Source organism: Nyctibius grandis, chromosome 18 (assembly GCF_013368605.1).
Source record: "Nyctibius grandis isolate bNycGra1 chromosome 18, bNycGra1.pri, whole genome shotgun sequence".
Lineage (NCBI taxonomy): Eukaryota > Metazoa > Chordata > Aves > Nyctibiiformes > Nyctibiidae > Nyctibius > Nyctibius grandis.
Window position 1 is genome coordinate 2,726,405 of NC_090675.1, and position 15,205 is coordinate 2,741,609.

General features: G+C 43.5%; 1 protein-coding gene across 2 annotated transcripts in view; it reads left to right on the forward strand.

Annotated features, from left to right (window-relative positions):
* The window catches only part of AP2B1 (adaptor related protein complex 2 subunit beta 1), a 78,628-nt gene that overhangs the window by 6,880 nt on the left and 56,543 nt on the right, over nucleotides 1-15,205 (forward strand). For both annotated transcript variants that reach the window (XM_068415553.1, XM_068415554.1), the window contains exons 4-6: nucleotides 914-1,049; nucleotides 2,807-3,052; nucleotides 14,097-14,287. In XM_068415553.1, the coding sequence (XP_068271654.1) occupies nucleotides 914-1,049; nucleotides 2,807-3,052; nucleotides 14,097-14,287 (573 nt within the window). The remainder of the gene's footprint in view (nucleotides 1-913; nucleotides 1,050-2,806; nucleotides 3,053-14,096; nucleotides 14,288-15,205) is intronic.

The following is a 15,205-nucleotide window of genomic DNA, read 5'->3' on the forward strand; positions in this document are numbered from 1 at the left end:
TTTCTTGGCCTTACTTGTAATAGCATAAATTCAAGCTACACTTCAAAATGAGTCGTTTTTAAACTGAACCTTTGCCTCATGGTGAGTAAAGGACACAGACATTTACCTTCTGCAACACGGTCCCCAATACTTTTTTCTGTCTTTGAGGCAACCAGAAAAACTTGCTTCATTGAATGCTCTCTCCCTTCTGGCTTCTCCTGTTGCTGGACTCTACCATAAAGTTGCAGTAGTCCTGGATTCATGGCAGTGTGGTCTGTTGCCACGGAAATTAAAGTAAGGTTGCAAATTTAGCATCATGACTTCATTGGAGAATGAAGGAGCAGATAAACTATAAGGGAGTAAAAATAATCTTTGTGGCTAACAGCACTTGCCCTTCACCTTTAGATCTCTGCAGCATACCTGAGAGCTGCAGGTACCCTTGTGTAACTTCCTGTGTTCTGCAGGGCTGGGTACGATTGCCACTTGATATTTGAATAAAACTCAGCTTGACAGCATTTAAGCTCCTAATCGCTCTAGAGTTTACTAGTCTGAAATTTAGCAGGTTCTTTGTAAATGTCCTGCATTCCCAGAACATGTTTAAGCAGCTTTTTTTCTTGTGGGTTCATTTCTAGGCCTGGCATGGTAGAGTTTTTTCATTAGGTGAACTCCGCCATTAAAACACTTAGGAAATTGCATTAGCTTTCACTCATTCCAGATCTGACCGATGTTAAAGACCTAGAACAGTTTAAATGATAAAGCTGTTATAAAAGCCATTGCAAACTGTTTTGGCAGGGAAGTTGACCTCTCATTAGACAGCAGGGTAGCTAGAGTGGAACTCCCCTTTTCCTGGCTTCCTTGGCATTGTTACTATCCCTCTGCATACCATGTAATCACACTGCTTTTTCTCTGTTCTTGCTTACTGTTGTCTGTCCAGCTCACTCTTTCCTGATGTTGTGAACTGCATGCAGACGGACAACTTGGAGCTGAAGAAGCTGGTCTACCTGTACCTGATGAACTACGCCAAAAGTCAGCCAGATATGGCCATTATGGCTGTCAACAGCTTTGTGAAGGTAACTTGCTCCCATAGCTCATCAGGAAATGGTTCGGTGCAGTAGCTGTCACCACATCTCCTTTGTCCATTAGCCTTTGTGAGCTGTTGTTTATCTCTGCTTTTGTACTTGAGTCTCTTGACTGGGGGTGCTTGTAGAGAAGCAGAAAAGAAGGAGTTGGCGTGCTGAATCCAACAGGTCTGGGTCTGTTCTCTCACTTGCTTCTGCTCGTTATTGCAGAGGAGATGACTTAAGTGCCCCTGTAAGTGGCTATGGGAGAGCCTGCTCCAGGAAAAGCTTCTTCTATCATTCTACTACTCATCATTAAAGACCAGCTTCTGGTATTGGATAATAGAATTTATACTTTTCATCTTCCAGCCATAGGAGTATCTCTGTCATATGGATATGTACTTCTCGTTTTAATGTTTCAGCTGTGCTTTGTGTGGAAAACCTTTATCTCTGGTCAAACTGAAAGACGATTCATTGGAAAAATAACAGCCTGGTCGCTGTATTGCCTTTAATTCTGTTGTCAAGTTGCCTCTCCTTATCTAGGAAATGTTATTTCAGCCCCACATCATGTATGTTAAAACCCGGTGCTTAGAGAAAGTTTGGGACTCCTCCTGGAGTGTTATAAAATCTGAGACACTGGGGAATCTGATCATGTTTTAAGTTTCTAGCATGATGCCTGACACTGAAAAAGGTGAGAGGACCTAGGCTGAGAGTGGGTCTGCTCTTCTGGCCAGAGAAAATGTCCCTACCTTTCTCTCTGGAAAGAATATTTTTGTCTGTCATATCTTTAAAGTGTAATTCTGTTAGAATGGACTAACAAACAAACATGGTACTTTCCAGCTTCATGCTTTTCCATGCAAGTAAGCGTCTGATGTCCCTTTCAGCAAGTTAAGGGACAAGTGTTAGTAAAGAGAAAGTGTTGACACTCATCTGCACTAGCTCAGCACCTCACACGCAGTTCACGGCTCAAGGTGTCAAATGCACTGGCAAGAGATGTCACTCCTCTTGTATGCTTTAAGTGATGCATTCAGATGCATTTTCAGCAGTAGGAAATTTAAACAGTGGAGAGTAAATGTACCTTATGCTTTTGTAGGCCATTCTGCATCCATCCTTTTATAGGCTGATTTTGGAGGAGTGTTGCTCAGAGATGTAGATGGATTGGATGTATGGAAAATTATGTACACTTGAAGTATGAAGTGTTATATTCCCTTCTGCCTTTTTTTTTTCTTATCAGAAAAGCACCTCTGGACTAGCCTTTGCTTAGTGCTTCATATGTTGCAAACTGAAGGGATGCTTGTGTCTAGAACTGATGGCCTGTGAGAAACAGGCCTTGATGACTGTTGCATTGTGTTTAGTTGTTGACTTTTCCCATTATATTCTCTTGCTCCTTTCAACCAGTAGGGCTGGAAATCGGTATTTTATTTGTCTGAAGGTTGCCTGTGGTTAGCTTTTGGGTGGTGAGAGCTGCCTCTCCAGCTTAGCTATGGCTGCTAGATCACGTTGAAAGAAGCTTTGCCTGGGAGAACCAAGGGATACCGAGATCACAATTTTACAAGCTATCATAGCCCGAAAACATCTTGAGATGGTGTAGAATGTTTCTGTGAACCAGCAAGTTCCACCTTTTATCCCTGATCTGAAATAATTGCCTTTTTTAGCATGTAATCAGAATGCTTTTTGTTTGAAATAAGAACAGTCTGATTCTGGCTGCAGGGAAGATATCGGTGGCTAGTGGTGGAGATTTGTTTACTGCATATTCTGTCCCCTTGCAGGACTGTGAAGACCCAAACCCTCTGATCCGTGCTCTGGCCGTCCGTACAATGGGATGCATCAGGGTGGACAAGATCACAGAGTATTTGTGTGAGCCTCTTCGCAAGTGTCTGAAGGATGAAGACCCTTATGTACGAAAGACTGCAGCTGTCTGTGTGGCGAAGCTGCATGACATCAATGCCCAGATGGTGGAGGACCAAGGATTTCTGGATTCTCTGCGTGACCTGATTGCAGACTCCAATCCCATGGTAATGTTTCTGTCCTTCCAGCGCATTGCTTGAGCTTGTAGTGGGCAGATAATCAGAAATGCGAAGGCTTTTTAATTGCAGCTGATGCACCGTGATGAAGGCATTGGTTGGAGAACACTTGTTGCCTCAGGAAACGCCTTCTATTCTTAGATCTGTTTGGGCTTTTGCCTGTCTTGAGTGCAGCAGCAAAAGTTTAACTTCCTGGTCAGATGAGTCAGAAGAGCAAGAAATACTTGATGCTGCTACCTTGGCGACAGCTTGTAGCTGTTGCTTTCCTGCAGGCTTTGGCTTTTCTTGGAGTCAGAGGTTGGATGAATTCATTCACTAATGCAGATAAATCCACTGGCCTGTAATGAGTGGAGAAAATCAATGCTTATGTTTTTAATAAAGTTAAATGAGTTGTTGGAGTAGAGGTGGAGATCAAGACCAAGAATTTCAAAGGAGTAAATTACCTACTAAATCAGGATTTCATCACAGTTGATGAAGGGTCTGTTTCCATGCCAGGCATCTTCCACTGTTATTTTGTAACTAAAAGATGGTGTACAAGGGATTGAAGTGCCCCACTGCATAATCCTTTCATTCAATATTTTTTCCTGTGATCTACCAGAATCCAGTGAGCATACCGATACTGTTGTAACTCCTAGCAGGGAAGAAAACTTCTGCATCTGGGTTTAACTCAGAGTTTAAGGATGTGACTGCTGCTTTTTTAGCTCTTCTAGAGCACAGATCTGATTTGACTCTGCTTAAAGACATAATTTCACATTATTAGGGCAGGTCTAACAGCTCTTTCTATGTTGCATGAATCAAACCACATGAAGCAAATTGCTGGCCTGTTATAGCTGTCTCTGGGCTGGTCTGGATAAGTCAAGTGCAGATGGTAAGGTTCTGTCACCTTTAGTAGGAGAGTGAAGGCTGCTGATTGCTTTTCAGCTTTCAGCTTTCACAGGCAGAAGTCTGTGAGCAGTGGTGCCTGTCAGAAGAGAGAGGGGCCCATTGCCTCTGATATCTGGCTCTTCTCCAAGCTGCTGCTCTTGTATGCCTCCCTGATTTTTTTTTTTTCATGACAGGTTTCTGCATGAATATTGATGACTACTTGAAGGTGTTCTCTCTGTCTAGGCAATCCTGAGGGATATAGGGGAACACCTGCTTTTTTAATTTAATGTTGAGGGTGTGCCTTGCAGCCTCTGAAAGTACTTGATTTGGGCTGCTGTAGTTCCCCTTAAATACTGGCCCCTGGCATTCACTAGCTCATGGGCAGCAATGGAGTGTGCTGTGGGAAGGGATATAACCTACACTTCTCCTAGCCTTGGTTCCAACTCTTTAATTTTCTTCTGCTGATTACAGCCACATGGATATGAGTTGAGGAGCTCAGGCTGAAAAGATGTGGTACTTCAGGAGAAATTAATAAGGTTTTGCTTGCCCTTTCTGCTCATTGATCTCTACGGAACTAACTGTTTTGGCGAATGAACCAAATGAGAGCACCGATACCTATTTCAAAAGCACATTAACTTAATATTGACTTAAATGAATGGAGAGAAGAGGAGAAATACCAAAGGGCAGGGTATGCTCCATTTGCTAAATAAACCACCAAAAGTAGCATAGGGATTCCTAATGAAACATCGGTACAGCTAATGAGCTCCTCGGTGGTAATGAGGATGGGCTGGGACTGCAAAACCTTTGCAGCTGCTGCAATTGATTGCAGCTCTACAGCTACTGAAACTGTGCAGGATCGCAGTACCTGCCTCATGTACTCCCCTGCTCTTCCTGGATCTGAGGATTCACAGCAGGAAAATGCGATTTGGAGGAGTGATAGTGATGAGGAGGAGAGGCCTATGGTGTGTTTTCAAATCTGCAGGCTTTGAGAGGATCATGTGGCTGGTGTTCAGTGTGTTGTCTCCCAGGTTTTACTGTAGACAGGGCATTATATTCTTGCTTTTTAAGGATGTGTGGGGAGAGATTTTATCAGGTTTGGGGCTCTTAAAGCTGTTGATTTAAGACAATATTTAATCCAGTTACAATTTCTAGTAGATACAGACATGCCTTCTAGTTAAGTTTATTGCTTTGCTCCCCTTTGAAATTCATGCCTTTGTGGTACAGTTGATCCCTCAAAAGTACAGGAGCTATCCACCCCTAATTAAGGTTCATCTTCCTAGTGAAACCATCCAGCTCATTGCTTCTTTCTCCATGTGAAATTCCAGTGGGAGTTCCTGATGACCAGGAGTTGTGTTTGCCAAATAAGTTATATTTGTGTGCAAGCTGATATTTATTAAAGTATTTTTCCATGATCAGGTGGAGTGCAGCCCTGCCTGGAAGCTCTTTTTAAGTAAAACGTACGTATCAGTATCTGCTGTCAAAAGAAATATTACTGAAAAGAATGATACAGATGGGTCTGTCCTTATGGCCTATTCCTCTGTAAATGGTGCATCTCAATCATTGCAACCTGTTATCTGAACTCATTCTTATTTATATTATTATAAATGTTTCTGCTCTTTTGATGACTTGTGGAAATAGGCAATATTAGACACGTAATGAAGCAGAATTTTTTAGACTGGAAATCCACATTTGTCCTCTCTTCTAAGGAATGAGGATTCTGAGCAGGAGCTAAAAACCTCCTGTTGAAAAATAGTCTTTAAGAAGGGTTTTATTATGGTTTTATAATTGGCTGCCTCTAGCACATGAGCAAGCACTAACCATTCTTGCTGGGGAGAGTAACAACTCCATCTGTGGCTTGCTAATTGCCTTGTAATTGTGCAGAGATCAGGGTGCATGTTTCTGTCAGCTCAAATCACACTTATCAGAACAATGTCCAAGTTGGAGGTGACCTTGTCAGAAATGTTTGGGTTTGTTTGGGTTTTTTTTAATATTTTGGATTAATAGTTTATTATCAAAAATTTTGCAAACGGAGCTTGGGGATGTTCAGGGCGTTGCCGTGGAGTCCTGTTGAGGGTGCTGTAGGTGCTCAGCCAAGGTGCTTTCCCCTTTATCTGGGCTTTTTGTTGTCAGGATCTGCCCTTATGATCAAGTACAGTAACACAGTGATCTTTTGAAGAGATGTAGGATTGCACCCTTCCACGTGAGGCTGGTTGTAGTTTGTGATATAAAGGACTGACACCCGAGTCTCATCGTTCACTAGCTTTTTATGAAAAATCTCTGGTAGCTTTGCAGTTTCTCCTGGATGAACTAATTAAAACTTCTAATTGCATATATATTTATATGGATATATATATCAAGTTACCACATGGGCTGATGGCTTACTGCATTTCAGCTGAGGTTATCTGAGATGTCTTATCTTTGTGCAAGCAATGGGCCAATAACGCATAGAAGGGCATGGTTCAGTTACTGGGTGGTTACGCTGCAGAAGTTTGATTGTGGATGGAGTCTTTAATCTCACTTTACAGATAGACCTAAAGTGCTTGTGGCTGCCCTTTGTCACTTGGGATCCTGCCGAAGGGTTTCCCTCCATAGAGGAACCCTCGTTTCTTCCCAGAGCTGTCTTAAGGCAAACCCTTCCCCTTTTTTACTTTGTATTTCCTTGTGTAAAGCTCAGCAGAACCAGGTCTGGGTGAATATAAAGCTAGGACTTGGGTTCTTCGGGCTGTCAGCGTGCTGCTGGACTTACTCAGTCCTAAGGGCTGTTCTTGCTGATAACTTTGATATATTGCAACTCAGAAAGCATGTCCTTCCATAATCCTCGTGTTCTAACAAAGTACAGTTTCAGTATGATATCCCAGGATTTTTTTGTGTGTTCCTGCTTGTACGTGGGATGGCAGATTGCTGCAGAATGCCGTTGACATCCAGCAATAGCAGTAGATAATAGTGGGGTGGGAGATGTTGGTCTGTTATACATCTACCGATGGCCAGAGGCTCTCTGAAGTCTTCGACAAACTTTTTTTTCTTTTTCCTGCTCCTGCCTTGTTCTGACATTTGTGAATCAGACCTACTGACTGCTCATCCTTGGAGCAGGCACTGAGTCCTGGTGATGCAGAGCAAGACCACGAGATGGCAGCAGGTTAAAGTAGAACCAAAGTTGTTGATCGTTAAACACCTTATTTTGTAACTAGCTCCCTCCTGGCTGCCTCCAAGATTCCCTGCCCATAAAATGTCCTTCTTCTTTTCAACCTAGGTGTTGCAGAATGAAGGCTGTTATCTTGAAGCCCCCAACCATGTCTATTGGTCCTGTGTGTGGTTTGGGTTTTTTTAATTTGTTTGTGCTGCAGGTGGAGATATTTCCTTCTGGGTGACACTTGATGGCATTTGTAGGCATCAGTAGGTGGAATTTGTTTACCCAGTGCTGGATACGTGACAGTGAATGAGATGGTTGCTTAGGGGCCGATGAAGAGTGGTGGCTTCACTTTGGGGCTCCTTTTAGGGCATTCCTGCTGTTTACATGAGGCTGCCCAGGAGGGAGAGCTACGCTTTTTGCAAAGTAAGCAGACAACTAGCAGTAGCAAGCTGGAAATTAAATAGGTAGAGGCTGCAGAGGATACTGCGTGAAACAGTGACTATGTTAGTGTATGTGATGGGATGCTTGGAAGAGGCGAGGTGGGAGATGACCAGGGGAGTTCAGAAGCCAGCTTGTGTGTCTGTGGTGCAGCAGTCAGGCTGCAAGGATTTAAACTGGGGGAGAAGGGAGAGCTGCTGTCTGTGATCAGTGGCATGGCTTCTGGTTAGCCACTCTGACTGCGCTTGCTCTGCCTGGGGAAACCCAGCTTAGGCTTTGCCTGAGCTCCTGCAACTGCTTCTTCAGAGGAAGGCTGGAGTGCTGGAGTCTGACTTAGTGAGTAGCTATTTTTTTTCTCCACGTTGTCATCCTAAACAGGTCTGAGGGAATTTCAAGCCTGTATGTGGGACCTGATTTTTGTTGTTGTTTTGGTAGGCTTGTGGATGAGGGATGCTGGTCCTGAGTCCTCTCTGTAGAAGCCATACTTTCCCCTGCCTTTCGAATACTAGCGCTCGGGCAGAGAGATGCAACAAGTTTGTATGACAATGCATGAATTTCCATGACTCCACAGAGTCTGTCCTTCCAGATCCCTCATTTATAAAGCTTAATTGACAAATTCATCCATCAGAGACCTGTCTCCTTCCCATTAATGCCACCAGTATGTGTCTAGTTTCCGAAGCGTTAGCCTTGCGAAATAGATAGTTCCAGGGTCTCTAATATCAATCAGAGTGCTGGGCAATTTTGTTGACATGTGTCTAGATGTTACATTTTCAGTCAGAACAGACACTTCTAGCTATTGACAAGCACCATTTGTGACAAAATACTGTGGCTCTGATGTTTTGTAACTCCACAGCCCCCTTTTTAGGGCTACCTAAGGTTTTTGTTGATGCTTAGCTGGTGCCTCTCATCTAAATAGCTGCTTGGATGAGACAGCCCTGTTTGCCACTGGATGGTGCCAGTGAGAACCTCTGCAAGGAAAATGGCAAAGGGCCTTACCAAAAAAACTGCAAAAGAAACCTTCCTGGTGTGTGACAGGTGCCTGATCCAGGCTGGGATCAGACCATGGTGCTTTCTGGAAGAAGCAGACCCTCGGTGACTTCCTACAGAGCTTAGTTTCCTTCACTGGAGAGCTCAGCTGTACCAAGGAGAAACCCTTTGTGTTGGAGCCATGTCTGAACAGCTTCTTGCCCACCTACTGCAAGAGGTTCAACAGCTGGGGGAAGTATGGTTTCCTGTCTATGACTAACACATTCTGATTTTGCAAGGACATGAGAGCAGGAGCGGTGTTTTAATCTGCCCCAAAGTGGAATTTTTCTGCCGTGCATAGTAGGAGCAAGGAAGTGCAAAAACCAGTTAGGGCAAGCACGCTGTGGGAGGCATAACACTTTGACTTCCCTTCCACTGCCACCTCCAGAAAAATTCATTCCACTTGTAAAAAGCCAGCAGGAGGTGTTCCCCACCCAGATAATTTTCGGGATGTGGTCAGGAACTGATCACGTATCCAGCCGTGGCAGTTACAGGACTTTTAGGCACTAAAGTACAACCCTCTGCAACGGAATTAGTGGAAGATGAATGACTTACCCAGAGCCCTGGAAATCTGTCACAATTAAGGCTGAACAGGTGAGCTGTTACTTTCCAAGACTATTCATAGGCTGGGGATGTGTTAGTCTCCCAGGGTTTTTATTTAAAGCCATACACATTACATGCGTTAACGGTATGAGAGGTTCATATAGGCTCTCTGATTGCCCGCTTGGACCATTTTAATAGTTTATAGACCATTTATAGGGAAGCAAAGAAAGACTTGTAGAAGAAAGTTATAATTAACATGAACAAGTAAGGGTCATGTACTCAGGAGAGAGAGCTTGTCTGTGTTGGTACTTGTTAGGGACCTTTCAGGCACACAGCATTGTTTGTGGCCGTGAAAACGAGTGGCCCTGTGAAATACGCATCCATGCGGATGCCCCTAATATCCCATCCGGGAGCCTGTGCTTAATGGCATGAACGCACCGTGCACGCTCAGCGTGCTCTTGGAAAATGTCAGCACCTCTCTGTTCTCGAAAACATCACGTGGTGCCTGGCTGTCTCGAGGGTAGGAGCCTCCAGTGATGTGGGGAAGGCTGCCTTTCCTCAGCATCTCTTCAGACCCTCTTAATTTTTCCACCTTTTCTTCATTTTCCCCTCATTTTAGTGGGATGGTGAGCCAGAGGTTACTGGTTTAAGCAGCAGAACGTTGTATTTCATTAACTCCATTACACACTTGGTTTAATTTCCAATTAGCCTGGGATGCTAGCAAAATAATCTGATTACTTTGTTTGGCGTTCTAGATCTGCCTAGCTTCCCTCCTGCCCCCCACCCCCTGCAAAGCGTTTCCGTGTGGGTTGACAGGCAGACACTCAGGTTTTCACCCACCCCCTTTCCTCCTTGTTAAAGTGTTTTATACCATTTGCTCTGAGCTAAAGGTTTGAGCTGCCAGCAGGAATAACTGGCAAATCAGTGTTCCTACCTCTGCAGCTCTCCGTGAGGTCAGATCTGGTCTCTCTGGGTGCACAGGGGGTTTGTCAGTAGGTGGGTTTAAAAATGTTGGGTTCTTGTTAAATCTGTAATGTAGTTTTAAGTGCAGGATTTTTTTTTTTTTTTTTTAAAGAGCCTGTAAGATTTAGTTACCGTGATCCCAATGACACTTCTCTGAGAGTCTAAATCCATTGGGAAATTCCAGCCCCAAAGCAGGTTTATTGTCATTTGGCTCAACTGTGTTCTAACGGGCTGTTGCTGTGACTGCATTTGAATAATGTTGAAGTGTGCCCAGGATGAACTGATTTAAATCAGCAAGCCAGAGACCTATTAATATTATTATTAAATCTTCAATCTGCTCTCCATTTGTACTTTCTAGATTTTTTTTTTTAGGCTGATTCTCATTGGTTGGTTGCTGTTAGCTTAAAGACCGTATTCTTAATTGTGAGTCAGGTGAGGCATTTTGCCATGGAGTTAGCTTATAAATTTAAGCTTTTAAAAGCTTTTCCTGTTCATTAATTGTTTTGGCTACCATATCTGTGGCTAGTGGGTTGATCTTGGTTTTTTTTCGTTATTTTTGAGAACTAAAGACTATACTAGATGTTAGTTTCTTGTCCTTTCAGTCTCCAATCTGTGAAATAAGTTACCCAACTCTTGGTTGGTTTCTCATCAGAATGAACCTGTTGCGTGTTTTGAAAAGCAGAGAATACTCTGTTTGCTAAAGCAGCTTATGGCTTTCTTCCTTCAGCCTAAGGTATGGCACTGGCTGTGGAACTCCTCCAGTTCCTTGGAGGACTTTGTCCTACGCCACTTGTAAAGCTTTAGCTTTACTTCTAATGTGTCCCCCAGCAGTACATTATCAGTTATTTATTTTCAAGGTAAAAAACCCACCCTGTTATGTAGCTTGTTTTACCACTTTGTACCGTGTACTTGCTGTTCAATGCAGTTGGACTTTGCTGTCTTGTGTTGCTCTGTTAAGGGAGAAGTATCAACCGAGTTGAAGACTTAAGGTTCAGCTTTGATATTGTAGATTTTTTTTTTGGTCAAAACATCTTTCTAAATATTTCCCATGACACTTAAGTGACTGCCAAAGTAGATACTAGGTTACCAGGGGATGTAATACATGAATTGGTGTTGACTGGTTCTTAATGGGCTTTTTTTCCATACCTGAGAGATAACTGTTAGTATCCCCAAGTGTGGACAACACTTCAATCTCTGTTTACATGTTGCCTGAGCCATCACTTAGAGCTGTCAGCGAAGTAGGAGTCGTCGTGTACTGGAATGAAGCCGTGCAGTGCCGGCTTGTATTGCTCTGTGTTCCTGTCTCGTAATGAAGCCAATGGCAGTGCCAGTGAAGAGGTGAGCGTGCGTACTTCAGCCAGTGTTTATGTTGGACTGGTTCCTGAAATCTGTTTTCATTTCAACTGTGCTGTGGCTGTGTAAAAAGCCTTGAAGATGCTAATTATTTTTGTTGGCATTCCGTAACATATCAATATGTTCACTGCAAATCGCCAGCTAGTACTTTCTTTTTTTAATAAACGTTGCTTGAAGTTTGAAGATATCCTCCATCCCTTCCTTATCCCCTTTTGCTTCATTTATCTTCTTGTCACCAAGTTGACTGCACCACTGTTGAGGTAGAGGCTGAGGACCAGCTGTAACTGGAGACTATGAGATTGTACATCCCAGCTCGTCTGGCAGAACTGAGCTGCCACCAAATGTTTCACAGCCCCTTTTTCTGTAACACCCAAGGAGACCACAGCCCGTACTCCTAAGTGCATCTCACCATCTGACACTTTCTCATGGATGCTTTTATTGGAAATTGGCCATCTGGTGGGTTGCCCTGTAGTGTCCCATCCACAGCTTTGATTTGGACACTTGCATTTATGCTGCCGTGCTAGTTGCTGAAAAGAGCACAAAAAGATCCTAAAAGCAAGACCTCGTTCACAGTCAGGTCTCTGGGTTGGAGCTACTGTGTACCAGGCAGCCCGTGGTTCTGCTGTCCTTTGCCTGTGGCAAGCTCAAAGTGATGGACTTCACTTACTCTGCAAGGAAGGAAACTTAAGTGCAGCTGCTTTGGCTTGTTCTTGCCCCAGGGTTTAGGACATCCACATGGCCCAATTACTGCAACGAAGGTAGTGCCTGGCAGCGTGAGTGCATTTGCCAAAGCTCAGCCCTATTTCTGAGTACAACTGACAGGTACCTTTCTGGGATGCTTTGGCTCTGTCACTATTTTATTAGTTCAATTTTTTCTCAAAAGTCCTCATTTCATTTTATAAGTGCTTTTTCGTAATGGTTTTGAACTTTTCAGTTGCTTTTATTTGTCTTCACTTGTAAAATTCCAAAATATAATGAAATTAAAACAGTCTTTTACTTCAGTTTTATGCTGTGTCACATTAACCACTCAGGAAATAGCAAATTAAATAATGGGAAGAATCGGCAACACATCTTAATAAGTTACTCATTAAAACAGTGCAAGAAGACAGCAGTTCTGATTACTAATTGATTTTGGTGACAGAAGGCTCATTCAACTAATGAAATTCATAAAATCTTGGATCAAAATCCTCTCTCTGACCTCTAGGTGTGAAATGCAAAACAGCCAACATTACTGTGCTTGTGCAGTGACTTTGGAATATACTGGTTTAATGACGAGCAGTGATGGGAACGATGCAGAGAACTTTCTGGTCGCGCTGTTCTTGTTTTCGGTGTACTGCATCAAAAGCATCTTTAGTCATCCAAAGAATCAGATGATTTCAGATAAGATGTTTCTTTGCCTTAATCTCATCGAAAATAATGCTATAAATCTTCATTTTAGCAGGTACAAGTTGTGAGTTGGGCTGGACATGATATACATTGTAAAATAGCCTGAAATGGCTTTTCACAGGGTGTATCAGTTTTGTGTGTCAGACTCAGGCTTAAATCCCTTTTCTAGTTAATTAAACAAGACTTTTGTCTCATCTGCAAACTTTCTATTTTTGTCTATATATTCTGCAACTCTTCTATTTTAAAAATCTTCACATGGCATCTGTTAAAATAACTGTCGAATCTGAGTATGGAACTAAGAAATTTGTGTTGCACTCCCACTTCTCGCTCTTGTCATGCTGGCCCCTGGACTCTGCTACCTTTCATCCGTGCTTAGAATAGGGAAGACCTCACGAAGTCTTAAACACAGCAAGAATATTTTCAGTGATGAGTCTGTGTCTGCCCAGCAGACAAATGGATGCTATGGAGACTATTTGGAATTGAAATATGTGTTATTAAAAATTGAGCAGGAGTTGTCCATTTTAGGGAAATTGTGTGTTTGCTTTCAAAGTGGGTGACCTGACAGACTTAGCTACAGAGCATGAAGGCTGCCTGCCACCTGACATCTCTTTGGGAGAGACTGTTCTTAGCTCAGATCCTGTTAAACAATGTGCCACAGGACTGTCAAGGGGGAATTAGGCAAGAGGCATCCATTCCTCAATGAGTAGGGCAATTAGAGGTTTTGAGACCCTGGCTATATCAGTTGAGCATCTCCTGGGAGGGGGGAAGATGATGCCTACTTGAAGCAAGCCAGGGTGGAAGTCTGGAGCCTGCAGGAAGGTGAGATGTTCTTGTTCCATGTGGACACTCTCTGATGGCATCTCTAGCGCCCTCCAGAGTAAAGTCTCTTGTGAGGTCCTGGTCCCAGGTCCTCATTCTGTCCAGAGGCAACTTTAACTTTTGTTTATCCTCTACAAAAATACTAGAGAAATTACAACTTGAAAGCAAAATGCTCTTTGCACTCATGCTGGCTTTTCATGTTTCCTGTGTGTGTCAGCAGCACTCTCCTGCTGTGCTGCTGCTATTTCACTTGTTCCCCAAGAGACTCTTCAAATTTTGGCAAAGAGCAAGGTTACAGTCAAGCCTTGGGCTCTCCAAGTTGTTTCTGAGGTGGTACTGGGTCCCTGAAGGCTCAGATGACTGACGTGGCAGCTGGTGCTGAGCAGCTGATAGCACACACCAGGATCTCCGTGTTTGTTTCCCGTGTGTAACCCATGCTAAACCCAAGTTAATCCCTGCCAAGCCACTGATGGCATGCTAGCGAAGAACACATCTCCTTGTCTCTTCTCCCAGGTGGTAGCAAATGCTGTGGCTGCCTTGTCAGAAATCAGTGAATCGCATCCCAACAGCAACCTGCTGGATTTGAACCCTCAGAACATTAACAAGCTGCTGACAGCTTTAAATGAGTGCACGGAGTGGGGCCAGATCTTCATCCTGGACTGTCTGTCCAACTACAACCCCAAGGATGATCGCGAAGCTCAGAGGTATGGTTGTTCCTGCTCTTTGCATGGGCCACATGGGGTTATTTGGTAGCAGGGCACTTGCAGGCTTCTGGCAGTGTTACAACTCTGAAAGGGCTTGTGACAACACAGGTCTGTTCAGGTCTGTGACAGCACACATAAGACTTGAAGTAGAGAGGTTTGAAAGGGAGTCAGCTTTTGGTAATTTGGGCTGATACTGGAAACCTGCCCCTTCCCTTTGCAGCACCACTTTCTCTGTTTGTCGTTAGCTTTTTTCACCCTTTTCCATTTAAAAGGCTGGTTCTTACGGGAACTGGCACTGCTGAGAAGGGATCAGCCCAAAACCAAACCTGTAACAATGGCTGACCCATCTGGAAGCACTGCTTGGAGGATTTTCTGTTTTGAAGCAGAGCTTTCAAATCTGGTTTTGCTACTTTGAGAGGCAAGGAGCCCCTATAGGTTTTGGGGGCTTCCAGAGTACTGCAGGTCTGAGACTGGAATATTTTTTCCTACTAAAAACTAGTACTAAAAACTATCTATATGATAGAACTGAAAATAAAGGTAAGAAATTATTTTTCTTATCACTCCAAATTCACCCTTGTGCTTTTACATGAATGTCAGATTCTGTACCCAGGAGAACAAGGAACCAGCAAGGAAAATTACTTGGAACAAGGGAATTCTCAGACTTGATATTTTCATGTAGATGATGTAGGGGTGAAGGGGGAAGAGGAGGCACATGTAAAATCCTGGCAGGCCTTTTTGGATCTGATGGATTTCCTCAGTGACACTTTTTTGAGGCACAACAGACAATCCGCTTTTTTAAAGAAAGCTTGCCAGTAGTCTTGCTGGTTTGTTTGGTTTTTTCCCCCCTCACTTCCCTCCCCTTTGTGCTCTGTTTCTGTGCCAGAAACAGCTATTAATGAGTGCTAGAAACCTGCAGAG